The 23,336-nt window shown below is 35.4% G+C and overlaps 2 protein-coding genes across 5 annotated transcripts in view; one reads left to right on the top strand and one right to left on the bottom strand.

Moving 5' to 3' along the window:
• tub (TUB bipartite transcription factor) overlaps positions 1-9,974 on the top strand; it is a 61,431-nt gene extending 51,457 nt beyond the window's left edge. For all 4 annotated transcript variants that reach the window (XM_038283899.1, XM_038283898.1, XM_038283900.1 and 1 more), the window contains exons 7-12: positions 4,264-4,455; positions 4,606-4,718; positions 6,558-6,672; positions 7,205-7,303; positions 7,424-7,595; positions 9,462-9,974. In XM_038283899.1, the coding sequence (XP_038139827.1) occupies positions 4,264-4,455; positions 4,606-4,718; positions 6,558-6,672; positions 7,205-7,303; positions 7,424-7,595; positions 9,462-9,595 (825 nt within the window). In that variant the 3' untranslated portion in view covers positions 9,596-9,974. The remainder of the gene's footprint in view (positions 1-4,263; positions 4,456-4,605; positions 4,719-6,557; positions 6,673-7,204; positions 7,304-7,423; positions 7,596-9,461) is intronic.
• Positions 9,975-14,642: 4,668 nt separating this feature from the next.
• Positions 14,643-22,609, bottom strand: ric3a (RIC3 acetylcholine receptor chaperone a). Its single transcript, XM_038283742.1, has 6 exons — positions 22,396-22,609; positions 20,125-20,342; positions 19,872-19,947; positions 19,345-19,441; positions 15,675-15,832; positions 14,643-15,533 (listed from the first exon to the last, which is right to left on the bottom strand). The coding sequence occupies exons 1-6, from the start codon at positions 22,511-22,513 to the stop codon at positions 14,758-14,760; spliced, it is 1,443 nt and encodes a 480-aa protein (XP_038139670.1). The 5' UTR covers positions 22,514-22,609; the 3' UTR covers positions 14,643-14,757.
• Positions 22,610-23,336: the final 727 nt, after the last annotated feature.

Genomic DNA, 23,336 nt, shown 5'->3' with positions numbered 1-23,336 from the left:
TGATCGATCTACCTAAAATTGGTCGGTCTTAAGGGGATGCAGCTGGAGTGGGTCAACATGGATTCTTGTGTGTGTTGTGAAGACCATTAGAATTCAGATTGTAAGCAAGGTTATTGCTTCTCAACTTGACTCAACAATTATGCCTGAAGTGCTTGGACAGTTTCAGTTACTGATATTATCATAACCTGTGGAAGTATAGGACATAAAGAAGTCTTTAGAATCAAGAAACACAACTGAAATATTTAGCCTTACTAAGAATCTATATTTGACATCAATGATTTCTGTGATGTGTCGACATATTACTACATACAGATATTACTTACAGAGTTAACTTTATCACTCAGCATATGGTTTTCCAACTCCATTCCTCAGGAGGCGGCATGCTGCCTGTTTTAGATCGTCTTCCTGATTCAACGAATATATCAGTGTTACTTTACCATGCCCTCTGTAGAATGTTAAGAGACCCCAAAGAGGTAATTCAGTCAGTTCTTTAACTTTGTTGCAGCAGAGACTCCTCTGCAACATAAGAGACATGTCTAATGGAGGACTGCAGTAAGGAATCTTTTATTTTGATACAGCAGAAACACAAATGCCATTTTGTTATATAGTTTAGTTTTTCTTGTTGGCTAGAAAAATCCTGTGAATATCTTCAAATCACCTGGCTCCCTTGATTAAGGACCAAAAAAGTGGATTATTAAAATATGTCAAATAAAATTAAGGGAACATCTGCCCTTTAGGTGCTCAGTGGTGCAGTGGGTAACACTGCTGCCCACTACGCTTTGCATGTTCTCCCTGAGCATACGTGGGTTCTCTGCGGGTACTCCGGCTTCCTCCCACATTCCCAAAAACATGACTGTTAGGTTAATTGGCTTCTCTACAGTCCCCTTAGGTGTGAGTATGTGTGTGAATAGTTGTTTGTCATGTTTGTCTCTGTGTTGCCCTGCGACGGAATGGCGACCTGTCCAGGGAGCACCCCGCCTCTCACCCATAGACAGCTGGAGACAGGGACCAGCACCCCTAGCGACCCCACTCGGGATAAGCGTGTTAGAATATGGGTGGATGGATGGATCTGCCATTTACAGTAAACAAGGTGTTTAGCATGCATTAGGGGATAGTCACTTCAAGTTTATGTGTTTTTATGTAAAAAAAAAAAGAGAATACCAAAGAAATAGCTCTGGACTCTGGGTTCCCTTTCTGTTTGCAGAACAGACAGGAAATAAACATTGTCTACCTGAAAAGGATGGTAATACCATCAAAGAAGAACAAGAGAGAGCCGTGACCTGTTGCACACATGGTTTTTAAAAAGCAAAGTAGAAACGAGTCAGGAAATTCACAACAGGGAAAACTGAGCCCTTATGAAATGGTTGATCTATTTACAAATTTATTTCCTCTTAAAAACTGTTGCTTAGCAAACGCTCCACTTTCATCAGGTATTAGACAGAATTAAAATAACAGAAGGTCTGTCCATACTGCACTACTTTGGTTAGGGGCCCCGAGGATCTCTGTCCCAGTCAGCTGGTGCTGTGAAGGTTGAGAAAAGAGGAGAAGGTGCCAAGTAAGCACACAACCAGCACCTATCAGTAGAAAAATACAAAAAGAGTAAACAGAGATGCTCTCTTTATTTATTAACTGATATTAGATAGGATAAATCATGTTTAAGTGTTTCTCTTCCCATCAAAATAAAAACTATATGACTCTAAGTAATCATTTTATAATCTGATACACTTTTACATCCGTGATTTTTACAAATGCATTTTTTTTTATTCCAACCAGTCACAAATGGTTTACTGAAAGTTGTATTTTCTTTTACGTATAACAATGATGAAAACAGCAAAATTAATAAAAGAATTGCGTTTCCTATATCTCTTTTATCCCTTCCCTATATCTTATTATTGTTGCTAAAACAGCACATATAACAGAGGTAAATTTCTCCCATCTACTGAAATTTTGGAGCCCACTCCAGTGCAATCAGATTTGTGAATCCAGTGAAGAAATACAGCCCTTTCGAAGTTACAAATTAATTGCATAGAAAGGGAGCTGATTGAACTGCTTTGTTCAATCAGCTTCCCCACTTGGAGACATTTACCACACAGACAAACAACAAATACCTAACAACGACAACAGCAACCAAGCATTAAAGGACCCTCAGTCTTGACCACATTGTACATGTGAGCTATCAGGGGGCAGCACACACAACCACCTCAGGAGCTTCTGCCATTGACTGAGTTGTTATACATGCTGATGGCTGTTGGAGGGAAGAACCTCCTGTGCTTCTCGGTCCGCATCACATGTAGATCAGCCATCCACAGTGGCTGCTGCTTTGCTCTACCAGGATGTGGTAAAGTGGATGGTTGGCATTGTCCCTGATGACCAGCTGCTTGCTCATCATGTGCCACTCCAGAACGGTGCCTGGGGGCTTTAGGCTCACTCCAATCACCGATCCAGTCATCTTCACCAGCTTATCCAGCTGCTTGGCCTCTCTGTCTGTGATGCTGCTCCACAGCAAAGACACAGCATATATGAGGATACTTTTTTACCACAGGATGATGTATGTAGCATCTCCATACGGACATTTAAGGTCCTTACCTTCCTTTGGGATATTAACTGGCTTGTATGTATTCTTTTGTTTACTTCTTTTCATATGTATTAGTGGAATATGATTACTGCTATAAAACAATTCCAGAGAGAACCCTTAAGTTCTAATTAAACATCTAATTTGACATAAAAAACAACGACTGATGAATTAGCACGAATCTGTGAATAAAGACCTTTTTAAGTAAAAAGGCTGACTAAATAAGCAATCTCATTACAAAACAGATAACATAACAAGTGTAAATCTGATTTGCAGTTAAAAATTAAAACTGTTCATCTTAAATAATGTGGTTACATAATTAGTGTTTGATCACAGTTACAGGCCCAAAGAATGCCTACTTCCTTTGGCACAAGGTAAATACGGCATCATTTTGTATCAAATTAAGCTTTTTGCCCAACTAAAAGTGTAAAAGCACAATTTTTAAAAGTAAATGTTATGACACGTTTCAGGGTGGCCGGATCATAGCATGAAGATTCCATCCTATTCAGATCCCAAGCAGCCAACACACACGAAGATGAACTTTTTATAATGTTATTTATTTCAAAAAGATGTATTTTTGGTTAATATGTTACTAATGGAGCAAATGGCTTCAGTGAGCTATAATGCTGAAAACAACAAACAAAAGGAAACTATCTGAACATTAACCGAAACGTACCTAATTAAAAGTAAATTAATCAAATGACAAAATCTTACCTCCCTAATTAAGAACATGAGAAAACTAAGCAAATTTAAACGACAGCTCAATACTACAAACTCTACTCTTACGTGGCGTTAACAGACAAACAGTGTGGTGGTTGAGATGAGCTGAGGATGGTCAGCAGGAAATTCTCATCTGCAGCTTTTATATCCGTCACCTCCGGAAGGCCACCAATTGGACGTCTCTGTCGTCTTCAAGGAACCAATCAGAGACAGGCACCTGCACACTCACATTTGTACAATTAAGTCGACGACTCCAGTCATAACAGGAAAAAATATTAAGAACCTATGCTTTAAACTTTATACTGATTACTGTGCTACCCTATAAAACGGACATCTCCCTACAATTCTGCATAATAACTTCCGTATACTTAAGTTTCTTAATTTTATAACTAATGGTAACAGTGTCAAATTTAGCTTTGCGTCATCTTGAAAAACGTACCAACCACAAAGAAATTAATTGTCTGGATGAAACAACTTATTTTGATGGTTTTAACTTTTTTTAAATACCAACAGGCCATAATGAAAATGAGCTTAAATGAAACAAAACTAATAAGTCTATTTTTTAATATATAAGGAGTAGAAAGTAGAGATAATGGCAAAAAAAAAATGTAAGGAGTAGAAGTAAAAAGTTGTCAAAAAAATAACTTCTCCAATAAAGTATAGATAGCCAAATGTTCTACTTAAGTGAGGTACCAAAGTATTTGTACTTTGTTACATGACGCCTCTGTTTATATGCGATAACAGTGTCTGTGGCTTTAACTTTCTATTAGGACATTTTTTGCTCTCTCCTCATTTTACCTTCCTTTTCAATCAGCTCAATCCTCTTTCCTTCACTGGATCTTTATTTTAAGCAATGTGTGCTCATTTTCTGTCCCTGTGGGCAGTTTGATCTCCAGGCTTATTACACTGCCTGACCCGATTTTTTTATCTTTTTAAAAAATCTTAATACATAATACTGTTTCCTCTAATAGGAGGTGGCTTCAGCACCCACCCCGCCAACAAATGAACCTGCCATCGATGTTGAGGACCTGGAGGAGTTTTCTCTGCGGCCCGCCCCACAGGGCGTCAGAGTGAAATGCAGAATCACCAGGGACAAAAAAGGCATGGACAGAGGAATGTATCCCACCTACTATCTTCACCTGGAGAGGGAGGATGGGAAGAAGGTGAGAGGAGAAGAGCAGCAGCAGCAGAACAAGTGTTCTCAATGAAAAGAACATTTAATTTTTTTAAAAACATTTATGTTATCTTAATTACTGGATTTAACCGTCATGCTTATTCGACTGTATTTCTTCTTCTTTCCTAAAATTCTACAGGTATTCCTGTTAGCTGGAAGGAAAAGGAAAAAGAGTAAAACTTCCAATTACCTCATCTCCATTGATCCCACCGATCTGTCTCGTGGTGGGGAGAGCTTCATTGGAAAACTGAGGTGAATTCCCTAGATATTTTGCACTATAGAGTGTACTCTATATACTCTGATAAAATAGAAACACCTGGTATGTAGTTAATAGTGAACAGATTTGTTTTGGGTTCTAACCAAGATTGATATGTATCTTTGAAAGTCTGGTTAATTTCTGTATTTTCATTTTTTTTTTTATACAAAACAAAAGTCTACTTGATAAATGCAGAAATGTAAGAAAACTGTTTAGTTTCTCATATCAGGATAATGAGGGATAAGAAAATATATGGAAGAATGTTTTATCTACCTACTTAATTTCCTGTCCTAATATTAGGATTGATTTTTTTTATATACATTTAATATACATTTTTACAATAAACATTTTTTATTTCATATTTTTACTGTATGTTTAGAAACTTTTGATAGTAAAGGTTTTTGGGGTGTATTTATTACATATTAGCAAAAATATCAAATAATAAAAAAAAAACTATGACAGATTCCACATCAGTTTTACTTTTTAAAATGTTAGGTGATCTTTTTTATTTATTAAAAATTATTGTTTTATCTGTTGCTTTATTTGAACTGAGTTATAATGTCAACATCAGAGAGAACATCAATGCAGCAGCTCCATGGAAACTCCTTTGCAGAGTAATCAAACATGGCTCTGCGGAGCCTTTTAATCTTCAGAGCTCGTCTGTCCGCTGCTCAAACCTCTACAGTCTCAATCTTGCTTGAATGATTGAGATCTAAACTTATATGAACACTCACTCAAGAGTCCTTGTGAGGACTAGCCTTAATGATGAGTGACTTTTAGAGAGATACACAGGCAGTAGTTTTTAAGCTGTAGATATAGAAACAATAACGCAAAGTTAAATTCCTCCTTTTTGCGATCATTCTTTCATATATATATATATATATATCTGAATATATATAGTGTGCATGTTTTGATTGTATTTATGTGTAGCAATGACTGGTAAATAAGGCAAATTTATTTATATTTAAATTATATTTGACTCTTTGAATTTAAGTAATGTTTTTTTTTTATTGAATGCTTTTAAACATCTTATTTTATTTGTATTTATTTGTCTTTGGTTGTTAATGAGCCTTGAATATGTACTTTCATATTCTCAAAAAAGGTGGTGCCTCAAGTGTAGGCATTCAAATCGAGGTGTGATCCCACTTCATCATCGATCATTCTCCCTCTGCAGAATGTATCATTCAAACTATGATAATTTATATGGTCTATTAAGATGAAAAAATACAGCTATAGTCTGCACTATGGAAGCTGACAGGATTGGCATCTCCAATGCTGCCATCTTCCACAAGGTTCTCTTGAGCTGCTTCTTTAACCCTCTTAGGATCCAAGGTAAAAAAAAAATGACCCTGAAATGGTCCATATGATAATGTTTGTTCCCTAATGTTATCTAAATAACTGCTGAGGCCTTTCAAAAAATGTAGACCTACTAATAGGTGACTTCTGAAGGGAGTGGTTAGAATTTTATGGGAGTATCGCAGTAAAGGAGGTCGAACAGAAATACAGGCTTCACAATTTTGATTTTTTTAAATTTATTCTACAACAATATTTAAAGCCACATTTTCTTAATTTTGCACTTTAAAATTAGGTAAAATGAGTTGGTCAGTAAAAAAGAATGAAACAGAATTTGTTGTCAAATGTAAGTTTAAGGAAATAATTACCTTTTTAAGGCTCTTTTAGATAATTTTTAAATAATTGCTGTCCGATCTTATGTTTCACACTTCTACATTCTATAAAATGACTCCTAAAAGGCTATTATGGTTTTGATAAATATATACAGTGATTAAAAACATGAAACTTCTTTTTGACTTTATTGCCTAATGCTTTTTTTGCAGGTCAAACCTCATGGGTACCAAGTTTACCGTTTATGACAACGGACTGAACCCCATGAAGGGCACTACCAGCCTAGACGCCAGCAATCTTCGCCAAGAGCTAGCTGCCATTTGTTATGTGAGTATAATGGCTTGGCTGTCATCATTACATCATTAATATATCTTCAAATTGTTTACAATTGTTAACCTTATTTCTATTTACGTTACTTTTAAAATACTGCAGAAAGTAACGGACCTGGGATCATAGAAAGAAAAGAACAATTAAAAATACCAACTATTTATCTAATTCATTCTTATCCAACTAAAAGAAGCCTATATTACAAAAAAAGCTATAATATAGGTATTTATAAAACAGGTGAAATTTAAAAAGAGGATTGCATTTATTTATTCAATCCATATCCATAGCTTCTTAGCCTAAATAAATGTTCATTTAATGTCACTAAAAAATGTTTAAATATGTGTTTGTTTGGCTTTATTTACTCAAACAATCAATCCTTTTCTATTTGATGATTAATCTTAATGTGGCTTTTTGTAAATCTTATTTACTACATTGATTGAAAAAAAAAGTTTCAAACATGATCAGTGTCTCATATTTTTGATGAAATGTCCTCCTACTAGATTTTATGTAGTTTATTATCTTTTCAATCCAGGAAACCAATGTTTTAGGATTCAAAGGACCACGCAAGATGAGCGTCATTATTCCTGGAATGAACATGGATCATGAGAGAGTCTCCATTAGGCCGCGCAATGTAAGAGTTAATATACTGCCACACATGTGCTAAGCTATTTAAGTCTTTCTAATAATTTTGTAATTGATCAAACAACTTTGATGCCTAGTTCCAAAGGTGTTTGATTGCTCTTCATTTCAGGAGCATGAATCTCTGTTGGCAAGGTGGCAGAACAAGAACACAGAAACTGTGATTGAACTTCACAACAAGACACCTGTGTGGAATGATGACACTCAGTCCTATGTTCTGAACTTCCATGGCAGGGTCACACAAGCTTCTGTGAAAAACTTTCAAATCATTCACGACAACGACCGTAAGTTCCTTCAACTTTGGTACAGTAGAGAGTGGAAAGATGGTTTTCAGTAAAGCACTCAGAATAAGATGTTGTGAATTTCACAGTTTGATCTCCTTTTTGTTTTTCCTCTTTACAAAGTAGGTTTCACCACGGGGCTTAAATTTTATCTTAGTAAATTAATCAGAAGAGGTGGTGTTTTTCCAAAATAATGACAAGTCAAAAATATACAATGTCAAGAGAAAAGCTGCTGCAAAGAAAAGAATGATTAAAGAAAAATGTTGCTGCAGACAGTGAAAAAATTGATACAGGATATTCCACAAAAATGTTGTTTAAAATTAGATGGAGTTTTAACAGATCATGGTAACTGTTGAGCATGGTGCTGACAGGTTGATGGCTGCTAGCCCAGCCAGCCAGACTGAATGGCACAGAACATAATTCAGTCTGGAAAACACCATTGACTGTGGCCAGATCTGGCTGGACCAATCAGACTTCGGAAGGTGCTTCTTTATGATGCGCGACTCCCAACGCCAGAATTACTCATACTACAGCAGGGCTTTTCTGCTAGCATGACATGCTGCGACCGCAATGGAGCAATGTTGCAGGCAAAATTAAGAACTTGATAGAGAGCACACTTTATATCCGCAGATATAAACCGTCAGAAATTGCTCACTGGAGAGTTTCTTCCACAGCTCGACATGTTAAACAGAAACCACAAAAACAGAGTGCGTTGCTCTGAGTTTTTGTGTCACATCTGTAGTTATCTGATTGGTTTTAACCTGATGATGCTGACCGTGTTGGTCCCACCTTTGTAATTGAGCTCAACCAGCTCTTTACTAGGTTGATACGATGTATGCATGCTTTATCAGTCTGGCTGGCCAGGCTATATGACTGGGGCACACCTTGCTGTAATCAAGTCAACCAGGAACACAGCTCTATATAAAAGTAGTATAGGAGCTAAATGTAAGGCCATCTTTGACAGCTATATGATAGACTAAACTGCATCAACAACAGGAAAATGGTTAAAAAAAACCGCAGCAAAAGAAACGGGTACACAAGAGAATAATTAAAGTCTGTATAATGGTCTAAAGATTTCAGACGCAAAAAGGTCAAAATTTTCAGACACAGCTGAAATGCTTTAGTTGGACAGCTGTGTCCAAAAATAACTGTCTGCAAGCATCAATGTCAGAAAGAATGCGAGAGACAGATCCTGCAAAAACAAACTACTTAAGGTTTTTAGTAGCTACAAAAAAGCGTCAGTGTGTAGTCATTTAATTTGTTTTTATCTAGACTAAATTCTCAACTTAATGAGTTTTGCAAGGAGCTTTCATGCATTGCACATTAAATGCCATATTTATTTAGTGGCCTTGCGGGAGCAACAGTCCTGTTGACAGAAGAAAAAAGTCACTAGGCAAAGAGGCTTCCTTTTACATAAGACAGCATTACCAGCACTTAACAGAGTTTGACATGGAGTGTATTTTGGGTGTACACATGACATCGTTTTCCTCTTTTATAGTTTCCAACCACATGGAACTTAATTTTTACAACATATTGTGGGATGACACAAGCTTTGTGTGGGTGTCTTTACATACCCATGACATACCTACGCACCTGTGATATCTGCAAGCCATATGTCAAGCAACTGCTCAACATAACCTGATAAACCCAGGTGTTGGTAATGTTGTCTGATTGGTCTGTTATGCTTTCTTTTACTCACTGTCTTGATTGACACATGGAAACCAGAGTGAAAACCTGGCCAGTTATGCCACTGTTTAGTAATTTGTATTAAATCTCACTATTCTTTCTGGTTGATAAACATAAACTTCTACAGTTTTTGTAGTTTTTGTAAGTTGGTGCAGATTGAGTAAATGTTTCCTTTTTTGACAGCTGACTACATTGTGATGCAGTTCGGCCGTGTGGCAGAGGATGTCTTCACTATGGACTATAACTACCCAATGTGTGCACTGCAAGCCTTTGCCATTGCCCTCTCCAGCTTTGACAGTAAACTTGCCTGTGAATAGACTCAACTCAGAGGTTTAGACAAAAGCTGGTTCATCTGTCCTTGAGGGTTGCTTGTGTATCCCTTGGGTCAGTTTGAGCTCTTAAAATCACCCAGTACCTTTGAACTTCTGCATACTTCAAAATACATTGTGTGCTTCTTTTTCTAGGTGTTTATGATTGCCTAAGGGCAAAAAGGGGGTAAATGGTCATGATCCGTAAAAGAAAAGCACAAAAAAGAAAAGAAAGATCAAAGGAATTATATAAAGAAATATAATTTAGTATTCTGCAATTGCATTTTAAACATGTACCCTTTTTTTTTTATTTAGTAGCGATATGATTTTAACATTTCCTTCCCTGTAAATTGTAGCTAACACTGGACTATGTCTGAGCAGCTCAACGGATAGCCGTCTACAGCACATCCTCAAACATAAATATCATGCATGAATTATATCTTGTAAAAAAAAAAAAAACACAAAACAAAACATGCTCATTACATCATTTTTCTTTTTCCATAATTCATGCATGCTAATTTCTTTTATTACCGTAATTTGTAACAATTTTATCAGTACTGGCTGTTCGTTGCTGCAAACATGAATCATCATCGCTAGAAAATCGCTTGGTTCCAAAAGAATCCATTAAGAATCAGACTCCAAAAGGGCAAAGGCATGTTACGCTGTGCTGTCTACCATATTATATCACACAGTTAAATGTGAATGTACAGGATGATGGTGCACTTTACTTTGAATTACGTAATAGAGAGATAAAAAAACTGTACATACTTTATTGTGCCTTTGAAGACAAAGTTCAGTGTTAAGGTTTAGCAACAAAATGGCTTGAACTTGAACTACTATTTATTTTTTAATGTTCTCACATTCACTGAAAGTATTTCTCTAAATTTTATTTGCCTAAAGCATATGTTCAGAACTGGTAAACACAGGGGATTGCAGAATATTTTTGAGATGTTAAATTCCAAAGTGCTAAATGCTGGATAAAGTTTCAGTTTTGGTCCCTCCGTAAGTATATATTGAGCCAAGCAAGAATCTGCTTATGTCCATCAAAGTCTCTTAATTATTAACAGCATATGAGCTACAATCACCTTACTGCCAACAAAGAGTGCAAATCCACCTTTTGTTTTAAAACATATCTTTTTTTGGACATATTTCAAAATCTTTATGCTCCATAAAGAATTTCTGTACATTCCATATTTAACTGGCAGTAAATCAGTACATCACACACTGTTGGCATTTTTACTTAAAATATTGTACATGACACTTTAAGGGTGGAATCTTTTGTCGTCTAATGTAAAGTAGTAGATTTTCTATTTTACAACCGTTAACAAAATGCTACAAGTGGTTGCAAAGAACAGCCACTTACACCATTTTTGTTACTGTGGGTTATGAAAAGATCCTTAACAAATATGCTATTCTTGTACTCAGTTGTGTTCTCTTTGAAATTTCTATTTCCAAATGGTTGATACCTGCTGTAAAGTCTGCTTTTATGTGTCTAGGACCCAAAGGTTCTGTCATGATCTGGTTTCAGAGCTCTCATTATTATGTACAGTAAATGGTGTACAATTTTACACTGGTGGTTAAAAAAAAAAGTCATTTGATCATGAAAAGAAAATAAACTTACAGTATGTCAAATAAAAGATTGTGGATTCTGTTGGTTTTTTTCTTTCTTTCTAAAGAATTTAAAGCATCTGAACAGTGTTTCTTCCAACCAATAAATGCTTCAAAAGTCATTAGAAGTGTCACAAATACACAGTAACAGATCCAGCATTACAGAAATGTCTGAGAAAGCAATTGTGGACTGAAAAAATATTAAAATACATCACTTCTGAACCCATCTTCACAGGGTTTGCTGATTTCTAGTCTCTAATGCATGCCTCTAGATCAGTGATATCCAACCAGGGTGTGCATACTCCTAGTGGTCCGTGAGTGCATTGCAAGGGGTATATTAATATTTTATTTCTTAGATAGCAAAAAAGAATAGGACTGGGATCTATTTTGTTTTGTGAGGACCCAATTAAAAAATTAAACATGCTTTTATTAACTAAAAGGTAAAATTTTCTTTGAGTTTCTTTCAGCTTTGACACACATCCAAACCAAGCAGAGGAACAGCATAGAGAACCGCATTGTATCAGCTGTTTTTCACACTGAGCTATCGGAGTTCATTAAAGCAGCTCAAGTGCAGTGGCGGCTGGTGAAGTTATGTCCAGGGGGACTGTAAATTCAAAGTAGACTTATACCAAAAACCAATCAAACATTTACTTATTTATAACACCAGTATATTTATATGAATGCCAACAACAAAAAACATTATAAAGACAAAATTTCATGTAAAGGTTCACTTTTTTGAGGATAAATCTAGCCCTTCTGAGGCAAAGTGAAGGCAAATCTGTGTTTTGCATGGTCAAATATTATGTCACCAACCTGAGTCAGGTGTCTTAATGATAACAAAACTAATTAAGTCAGTCTGACTATCAGTTTCATTCTATATTTTGTTCCCAATTCATCCAGTTTAAATGAGTACAGGGGAGTTACTCAGAGGAGCTCCAGTTTTTTAAATACAGGTTTATAATATGATTTGATGTTGTATTTATTTTGATTCCTTACTAATTTCTAGGCATCATATTTATTTTGTATTTATTTGAGATGGAAAGCATAAAATGCCCAAGAATTGGATGCTCAAGTTAAAAAGATTAAGTAAAATAGTTTTTATTTTATAATCAGTTATTCGCAGTGGTTTTCAATCCTGGTCCTAAAGGCACACTGCCCTGCATGTTTTAGATGTTTCCCAGCTTTCACACACCTGTTTTCAATTGATAGCAGATTATCAGGCTTTGCTCAACTGCAATCATCTGAATCAGGTGTGCTGAAGCTCAGAAACATCCAAAACATAGAGAGCAGAGTGTCTTGAGGACCAGGGTTGAAAAACACTGAGTTATTGGACGTTCCCCTTTTGGACAATCATCAATACTTTTGACTGAGAGGGGTACTCATGGTAAGACAAAATGCCCAAAGGGGTGCACAAGTCAAAAAAGGTTGGGAAACACTGCACTAGATGATGCGTTTATGCAAAAATACATCTCAGACCAGGAAAGGTGTGTTTGTGTGTTTTTTGTTTGACAAGAGATTAAAAAAAGATGCATAGTAACTAAAAAAAATTGTTATTACCATTAGTGACCAACTTGAAAACCAGTCTGAAAATGAAAAGGGGTATTTGCTATGGATTAAAGCAGTCCTACATGTCCTTCTGTTTTCACAAAACAGTTTATTAGAAGAAGTACAACAACCAGGAGGAAATATAACATCGCTAAATACAAAACGGTCTGTTTTTTTTGTAATAGAAGTTATACAGTAGAGGAATGGAAAAATCTCCATGCTCACAAAAAAAAAAAAAAAAAAAAAAAAAAAAATGGAGACAAAAGGGACAGATTTTAATTAGCCAATTATGTTATCATTTATTTTGCATGAGATATATTTTTATCTGGATATTTAATTTATCTTGAGCTTTCTCACCTTTCCAATGTGCCGCAGATTCTGCAAATGAAAACCTGCTGAGAATCTAGAATACTGTGCAGTACATCTTTAATCTATGATAGTTTAATGTTTCTGTACATTGTCCCTGATCAAATAAATAAATAAGGTTAGTTAAACAAAACAAAAGAATCACCCAAAGACTAACGTTTCTTCACCTCAAGTCAAGCTCTTTACTGGACTTGAAATAATTTGGCTCAGTATGAATCTCGTGGGGGATGAAGCTGCCTGATTTTAATCTGTGATGGACATTTACAGATTAAAACAAGGCACAATGAACATGCCTCTGTACACATAAACAAGTAATGATACAAAATGAAATATATAATAGCAAAAATAAACATTTCCAGAAATAAAGAATGTTATCAAATTTCTTCTGGTATTTCTAAACACTCTCCATTTTGAGAATTAGGTTGAATATTATTTAAAAACCAAATAATGATGCATGTATTTTCTGACAAAATGATGGCCATTTACTTTGGTAATGGCTCTTACCAGAAAATGCTTTTGATATCTTTTCCCTGCAGAGGAGGATTTGGAATAATCTGTAATGCTTTTAGAGCATTACCCATAATGTCACAGTATAATCCAAACTGCTAAACTAAACCAAATAGAACCACAAGAGGGAGCCAAATATCCCTTTTTTTATTTAATTTTTTTTATAACCAAACAGTCCAGTGAAAGCTCCAGCAAATAATTTGGTGTATGTTTGTATGTTATTAGGGTGCTGGCTTTAAATTCTGTAGAATGTAGTGAGCGATGTCCTTTTATTAAGCTTTTTACTGAATAACTTAGCAGCAGGTTGTTGCATCTTGGTTGGAGTTTTTTTCTTCTTATTATTTCTCCATTTTGGCTGATGTCATTTACCACAGAATAGAGCGCCTTTATAGTCGCTAACCATTAAGGCAGGTTGACTTTGTTACAGAATGGTGGCAATACATATGTGTGCCAGGGAGAGGTTAAAGCTTTTTTGTTGTTGCTAAAGATAAAAGTAAGGTGGTGGGCACAGGCTGTGGTAGGAACAAATAAGTAAGTGATAATTGATAATTCAATAAAGGTTGAACTTTGTACTTTGAAATAAAAGTTTTGTATGGTACACATTATTTCTTGTATCAGTAAAATGCAAAAATACTTTGTTAAATAAGATTTTACACACACATTACAGATAAGTTTGACTATTTACTAAATGTGTGATATGTAAACAACTATAAACAAATCCACCAATGTTTATTTAGATCCATCAGAAAAATATGTTAAAAAAACACCTTCCTCTTTATGAAACTTCTTTATTCACATTAATTTCATGAGTTTACAAATTAAATGAATTTGATCATGATTACTGCAAATGTGTCCAACCTTATCTAGATTATCTATCCATTTTGTATTTATACCTTTGTGTGGTAGTGGGGCCATAGTGGAGCTGGAATCTATCCAGTTGTCATTGAACATTAGATGGGATGAACCCTGAACAGACAATTTACTGGGAGTATACCAGAGAAAAGGTAAACTACACCAAAAAATTACAATATCATGAGAAGACAGTTTTTATTTTTGAAATTACATAATTTCTTAATTAAGTACTGGTTTGGACTTTACATGTGCATTATACCTGTTAATTCATTGAATGATTTTGCTGTAAAATTTTATCTTTCTCTTCGGTTTCGCATCCTCAGGCCATTCCGTCCAACCTCTTTGGAGCCGTCGGCATGTATCTTAGCTTCATCTTTCACTAGTGATAAAGTAAGCAAATACTCTTCGTTGACTTCCTCAGCTTGTTCTTCTAAATTTGAAGAGCCTTCGCAACTAAACTGCAAACTCTCTGCCTCCATCAGAGGATCATCATCATCATCATCAGTTTCCTCTTCTGCGTCTGTCCCCTCCTCATCCTCCTGCTCCATCCCATCTTCTGTTTCGTATTCCTCGTAGGTATCCTCTTTGGGGTAGTGGAACACATGTTTCTTGTTGCTGAAGGTTATTTGCTTCTTTCCTCCACTGTTAAGGTTCAGCTCTTTCATCACCTCAAAACCAATTTTTTCCTGCTTTCTCCCAAAGACAGAAGTAGCAGGACCGAGCAATCGTTTTTTCTCAGCTTCCTCTTGTTCCTCATCCTCTTCCTGCACATATTCATGCTTGTTGTCTTCTTCTGTTATCTCCACTTCTTCCTCTAATTCCTCAGTTTCTTCATCATCCTCCTCTTCTTTATGTAAATTATGTTTTTCATCCTTATTTTCCGGTTCCTCCTCATCTTCTTCATGCACAATGGAGAGTTTCCTGGCCAGGATCTCTTCATCTTCCTGCACCATGCTCTCTGCAAGGGCTTCAGCAGTGGGTTGGCAGGGGTAATCCTCCAGCTTGATGGTCTCATACTTATGTCTATCACAAGGGTCAACATACACTGGGTAAGTCTCCTCGGGATACCCTGTTTTAATAAGGCATAGTAAATAGTCAAATTTAAATAGAAAATAAAAATATGGTTTTTATTAGGGTTTCACCAGAGGCTAACCCTGCTGCTCGAACAAAGTTATTGCCTTGGGTGGAGGAGTTAAATTTAAGAATATACCTTCCCAATCTGCACTGTAGGGGACCTCCTCTGCCTCCATCTCAGGAGAGACTCCCTCAAGGCGACCCTCTTCGATCAGTAGTGTGATTTGTCGCAGTTGCCTCAGGAGTTTTTCCTCCTTCTTTGACACTGAAGTTTTACTCTTCCGCCTTCTGCCACTATAAAGCAGCACAAGTTAACACAATAACTTCAGAAATATAACTATAAACATTGCATATTCTTATTATTATTCTAACATGTCATTATGCATTTTCTCTTTTGATTTTTATGCGTTTGATTTTATTTCTTTATTTTTCAATTATGGATTTTTGCTGTTTCTTTTTTACTGGTGACCACATATAATATCTAACAGTTCTATGGGGCAGTTATTCACAAGTGGAACTTTTCTAATGCTGAACTATTACGCTAACCTAAACCTGAAATTCACATTGAGCTAAAGAGGAGATATTTTGGTTTGCAGAACAGGGGTAATGTGAAAGAGGAAGTTCAAACCTTCTATTTCATTAAGCATAATGGCAAATGTGTGATCTCCTGCGAAGAAAGTAGAGGAGGAGGACTAATAAGGATCTTGCCAGAATATCCAGAATGCATTGCAGGTGCCAAAAAGCCAAAACACTCCACTCTACAGGATAGAATAATGTCTGCAGCTAATTAAGCATTTGAACCATGGTAGGAGTTGGAGGTACAGAAAACAATTTAAACTTTGATTTTGTGTTAGCATAAATCTTAATCCTATTTAATGCTTAATCCTGTGAATCAATGCAGGTCAGCCTAAATGTTTTGAAGAAATTGGAATTGTAAAGTCCACTTACACTGTGTTTTTTTTTTTTTTTTTTGCTTTATTGAAGGCCTGTGCAACATTTACAGTAATTTCCCTTTTAGAATAGGTTAAGATTTGCGTTTCATTTTGATTAGAAACTCAACTTGGTTTGTTTCCTGATTTTTTTTTTCTTTATAAATTATGACAAAATGAGACATTTATTTTTTTCCTAAACTTTAAAAATCGCCTGTGTACATTCTCAGTTACCTGGATGATGGCAACCACAAAACAGGCTTAATATAGATTCAACCAAACCTTGGTTCAGTTTTTCTGAAAACATTTCAACACTTATCCAGGAGTCTTTGTCAATTCTGCAAGTTCACATAAGAGCAATAGGTAGTTCGAGCGCTAACGTTTCAAGCACCATGGAGGACCATCCTCCTAAGCATATCCTAAATTTTAATTTCAATTGCAAATCAAAGACCCACCCAACACATTCCTGGGTTGTTTAAGTCTTTTATGGACTAGGTGTTATGCCATTTGAATCATGATGAGTGTGCTTCTGTTTCTTTTGAACAAGTTCCAGAACAACCTTCCATCTACCACACAGGATAAATCAGACAGATGCGATTTAATGTATTTCCATATGTGTCTCGATTTTCTGGAAGAAACAGAAGGATTTTCTCCAAATTTCCAAAAAAGTTAAAAAACAATCCACTGGACTTTGTTTCCAAGTTTGAAGACGTTTCACTTACCATCTAGGAAGCTTTTTCAATTCAATATTGGTCTATGCCTCTGAAAGGGAGGTCATTAGGGGCATTTGTGGCCTGGCTAACCAGGCGAGATGTTTGGTCCCCTGCATGGGGGTGGGGGTTGAGATGATAGCGGGATGGTTTCTCCAAACATAACATACAGGTCTATTTTAAACCCATGAACTCATTCAGACCAAAAATTAATCCCAAAGATAGAACACCCAAACCAAAATCACCAATTAAATTAAGGCTTTTTATAGCTGAAAAAGAGATTGTGTGTTTCTCAGGTAAGCTGAGGTTCCATGTCACCTATCTAACATCCTAAGCGTTTAGCTACTTGGTTTTCATTGTTGCTTGCTGATTTCTTCCATCAAATCATGCACAAGCTTTCCAGCTGTCCTCATCTGGCCTTGGTTTTTGGTTTTTATTTAACATTAAATCTTTGAATCAAAATGTTGCTTGCTAACTCCTGGCTGTGCTTTGGTCCTGCTTTAACCCCCCAACTTCTGATAGAATGTTATGAAATAATCTAGCCTATGAAAATAAAATAAATAACAAACAAAAAAACAAACAAAAAATCAACAGGTATTTTCTGTGCAGTTTTGTCAAGAAACCCTTTACTTTGGCTATGTTTAAAGTTGGTATTAGACTTTTTCTGTAAAGCTAAAGTTTAAGTCTCTTTCTATAACAACAGCTGTGTATTTTGCATCCTCTCTGCGCTTAAGCTTCATAAAGTATAGTCCTGATGATGACTTCAAATATTGTAAATTACAGAAAAAAACAAGATTTTAGACACCCTTACACTTACTGCATCAAATGTGGAGCAGACATAAGAAAATTTATATTGTTTTTGAATGGAGGTTTGAAGAGGACCAAAATGCAGAGAGGGTAGGAGGCAGAGATGAGCTTTTGGTGAATTAATGTAGATCCAAATGTAACAGAAGATTAAGTCCAAAAACAAAATACAGCAAAACCAAAAAACAGGAGATGTCAGGGAAAACACACATGAGGACAACGAGGAACGAGCACTGAGAAACTGCATAAGAGGGGTATAAATGGGACACTGATCAAAGACGGGGCTTATGAGCTCACAAGGAGCAATTGATGATGGAAGCAACTAGAATGGAGCTAGGGGAAGGAGGCTTACACAGGGGGGCAACAAAGGGTAAACAAGAAATACGTATACACTCAAATACAACCAGAAACAACTAGAATAACACAAAATGGAAATGAAACCAATGAAAACTCAAAAAGAAAACTTTAACAGAACCAAAACCATGACAGTTTCATTATAGATGTTTCATTAGATCAGTGTTTTTCGACCCTGGTCCTCAAGGCACACTGCTCTGCATGTTTTGGATGTTTCTGAGCTTCAGCACACCTGATTCAGATGATTGCAGTTCAGCAAAGCCGGATAATCTGCTATCAATTGATAACAGGTGTGTGAAAGCTGGGAAACATCTAAAACATGCAGGAGAAAAAATTGACCCAAGAACGGAAGCCTGCCCAGCCAGACTGACTTACACGGGGCTTAAGTGAGTCTAGTAATTCATCAGCTATTTTTTGTAATCGTTGAAGTGAAGATTGCAGCCATAACTGAGTGATGTTTTAATGGTGCCCTTTATTATGTCCTGAATGAACTTGATATACATTTAACATTTTAACTGCTGGCTTTTGTAAAAACGTTTCTTTTTCAAAATGACATTTTTGCATCACTTCTTTATGTGATTAGTCTTAACCTGTTTCCACTGACTAATAGAATAGAATAAAACTGAAAATCCTTTATTGTCCAACAATGGGGAAATTCTGATGTTAAAAAGATGATAGAAAAAATGGTCACACATATGTTTATAAGAATAACATAATAGTGAAGAGTTAAAAAATAAACAAATAAAATACTGCACTGTAAAGTGTTTTAACAATATAAATACTGTGCACCTGGGGAATAAAGTCCTGCCCTGTCCTGCCTGGATCTACCAGCGTCCTTCCAGATTAATATACCTATATATGGTGTAAGTCAGTCTGGCTGGCCAGGCTACATGAATAGAGACGCAATGACAACAATAACTTGATATTGTTGGTTCAAATTCATAATTTCCAATTAAAATTAAGACAGACATATGTACACGGAAACGGCAATGGTGGGGGTCTTTCTTACCTTGAAGAATGATGAGTTCTGCCTGAGACAATTCTCTCTAACATCATCTCTGTTTGCAAAAGTTTCTCCTGAAGCCTAGCAAGTTCATGTTCAGTGGCTAAAACAATTAATGAAAATCATGCTGTCAAATAAACTGTGAAAGTAAAAAAAAAAAAAAACCTAATGTTCAAACAATGTTAGTAGATTAAAAAGATTTCAAAATCACTGTTTACTGCTGACATGGTTAGAGGGAGTCTGGCTTTAGGCTTGTGCTCTTATGTGTTGCAGCTTGCTTAACTGTTGCTTTTTGTTTTTAAACATTTGAATTGTCTCCCACATTGAATCTATACAATCAAAATGTTGAAAAAAAATAAGGTATAGAATAAACTTAGTGTTAATAAACACCATGAACTTGATCTTCAGAAGGTTTGTACATCTTTACATTTTTGCAGCAATCTTTATTAATTACCTGCAACACAACCCCTTATTGTACATGCTAAAAACTGCACATGTTATTTAGCACCCCTTATTTGTCTAAATGAACTTACCATTTGTATTTGACTTGTTTATTGTCCTCTCTGTAGAATAGTTTTGAGATTTATTGATCCTTCCCTTACAGGTTAGCTGAGGAAAAGAGAAAGTTAGGTTTACTTCAGTAGAGCAGTATCCAGAAAAGTGATATTTTATTTTATTATTATTATTTTATTTTATTTGTATTGATGTTATTACCGCTGACATCACAGACATGAAGTTTAACTGAGTATAACTTTGGATTAATACTTCTAGTGTTGTAGTGATTACCTTATACATTATATAAAAGATGTAAAGCAGAATCCCAAAACCATATATGGGTATGACTTGAGCCATTAGGTTGTATTTCTTGCCCTGCCCAATGCTTTTCACTTTAGCCATGGCTTCAAGACTGTGTGTGAGGGAGCGAGAAGGATCCAGTTCCCACAGCTCTGGGTCATCAGAAACTGATAATTGGTGCCGCCTTGAAGGGTAAAACCCAGGTCCAACTGCAGAAGATAAAAGACAGCTACTCAATTACTGCTTAAAGTTATTCATCAAATATCTAAGTCTAAAGTCTTTAATAAGAACTGCCATATTTCTATTTGTTCAATACTTTTTATCACTGTGTGTAACGTTAATGAGGCCAATTGGTCCCGGTTAATTGCTTTTAGGTGTGGCTGTGTGTTTGTCTTTGAGTTGATATTTGATTGTGTAAGAGCTTTTATAGGGTGTATCCCACCCCGTGGCAAATTACTGCTGAAGGACATGAATCAAGAAGAAAGAATAGGTAGGTATTGATATTCAATGGAAGCTTATATTGTTTTCCTCTGCTCTAGGCACTTTCTTCCTCTTTTTTATTAACCTTAAAAACTCCATAATCATGTAGGAAATATCAACATAAGCACAAACACATTAGGGCAATGACATTATCATCATTATGATGTTTTGGTATGAAGTACTAATTCATGAATAAAAACTAACTAATTAAGGAATTAGCTACTTTCATAACATTTTTTTTTGTTTTGAAAATGCTCTTCATAATGCAGCAATGTCAATAAAGAAATACCCTTAATCCCCAAACAAAAACTTAACACCACACTTTGTTAAATTTGATCCCATCATATCTGGTTGCAAATGTCCCTCTTGTATTATATAAGTGGTTCATGTATTTACAAAGTTTTTGATCGATAAACAGATCTGCCCTTTTTCCTTTAACCAGATGACTGTGGCCATGTTAGGACTGCGGAGATGGTCATCAGTAACAGATGAAGCAAACATATGCTTTAAAAATTGGATGAGTATGTGTTAAAAAAGATCGTCCTCATTGTTTGCAATAAGGAGGTGACTTAATTTGTAATTTGTTGGAAGTTATTAGAAAACTTGGCTTGTTTTTTGATTTTCAGCATAGCAATACCTTAATTGTAATTCTCTATAATTCTCTACAATTCTCTATAATTTAATTATCACTGAACAACCTTCGTGAGTAATATTGTTTGGGAAAACTGAATTATGCCCTACTACATTCCGTGCTCTATTTCAAGCTCTTTGATCTATAGTTCAGATGACGTTTTCTTGATTTTATAGATGTTTGGGCATCAAATTTATTCTTTGTCTTATGTGACTGAAGTTGACATGAAAAAAAAATAAATAAATGTGATTCTTCTCATAGGGAGTCACTTTTATTATATGCTCAGATTTATTGAAACATTCGTCTGAAAAGACAGAAAATACGTTTATTTGTTAATTAAATATACATTAGAATCTCAAATTAGATAATTTTATTAAAACCTACACTCACACTTTTATCTTTAGCTTAAAACTAACAAGGAGAATCTTGATCGGTTCTCTGACTTGAAATAACATCAAAATAAAGACTGCAATTTAAAATGACTTATTTATATAAGAGTTTTTCAGAATCACTTTTTGATTTTTTTCAGTGACCGCTGATTATTTTACCGCTGCATATATTAATTAAGTGGACTAATTTATATAACTCTTTTCTAGTCAATCTGACTACCTGTCTCCAGAATATACCATATATATGTATATGTAGAGCCCATATCTATCTCCTACTATTTCTTAATATTGAATCATGAACCTTAGCTAAGGCAGTCTTTACTTTTCATTTTATTTTAAGAGATTGATTACTCTTTTGGGGGGTTTAAAACGGTTTTATATGTTTCTCCTTGTTTAGATCAAAGCTCCTACTGTGACCCAATAGAGACCAAAAGATTTAAAGTTGACTTTGAATCCTTTCTGTATAGATTAATTTGTTCCTTTGTTCTTTTATTTCTTTGGATCAAGGCATAAATTTTAACTTTTTTAGATCTTTTTTTGCCAATATTATGTTGTCAGACATAATATTGGCAAAAACATCTACAGTAAAATCTACAGTACAAACATCTACAGCAAAAACATCTACAGCAAAAACATCTACAGTATAAAGGATTTTTAAATGGAAAAAAACACTCTATAGTATGATTTGAAAAAACACAACAGAAAGACTTAAGATAGAGCAGGATGGATGTTGATGGACGATAACCTGATAAACAGCCTTACCCTCAGACTGCCCCCTCTCATTTTTCGCTCTAGGTAGAAGAATCCTGGGGAGGAAGAGAGACACACAAAGAACAGAGCATGAAATTAGGGTAACCTTCTGAAAAGTTGTAATGGTCATCCTGTCTCAGAAAAAAGCACGGCATTCAGGAATTTCTTTTTAGTAGAAAAGCTAGTTTCTGTCCACAGATGTCGGGTCTTATGTAACGATGCATCATTCAGATTAGTGAGGATTAGAGAAGCTGCATTCAAGTGCTGTCTGTAATATGGAATGAAAAAAAAAAGCTTAACATTGCATTATATTTATATTATTCAAACTTTCACATTCTAGATATAAACCAAATCAACCAACTTATCTAATGCTCTTGCTTCCATTCATTAAACCCAAAAAAATACACATAGAATAGACAAAGAGCACGGAAAATGCTAGAAATCTGCTAATCTGGAGGGGCCACCAGTCAATGTCTTTGTTTAAAAAACATATTATTGAATTTGACCTTGAGTTGAACCTCATCAGCTACTGTTAATGTTTAGTGCTGAATATGCTTACAGTATACTAGTAAGTCTGGATGGGCTTGTGAAAATGGGAGGTATCTCTTAAAGTGAAGTTAAATTATAATATATTGCATTTTATATATGTACAATTAATTTCTGTAGTTATAATTTGTAGTTTGATTTGTGCCAAATTTGGATAAAGACAAAGTTAATTTAGATGTTTTCTGCTTAAGTCAGAACTGACCTTAATTCCGCATTCCCTGCCAAAATGTTTCCTATTTAAATGTGTGTTGAGGTGAGGAGAAATCTACAGCAGGGAATGTTAGATGGTTATAGTCCACAACTGTGTCTCTCTAATTAAGATATGCTTTAAATGAAAACAAAATTTAAGCTTTAAATGCTCTCCCTAGTGTTTGACTTAAAGCAACATTGGAAACAAAGAAATCCCC

This window comes from Cyprinodon tularosa, unplaced genomic scaffold (genome assembly GCF_016077235.1).
Source record: "Cyprinodon tularosa strain WSP-4 unplaced genomic scaffold, ASM1607723v1 ctg197, whole genome shotgun sequence".
Taxonomy (NCBI): Eukaryota; Metazoa; Chordata; class Actinopteri; order Cyprinodontiformes; family Cyprinodontidae; genus Cyprinodon; species Cyprinodon tularosa.
The sequence above is the reverse complement of the archived record's forward strand: the minus strand, read 5'-3'. Positions and strand labels throughout refer to the sequence as shown.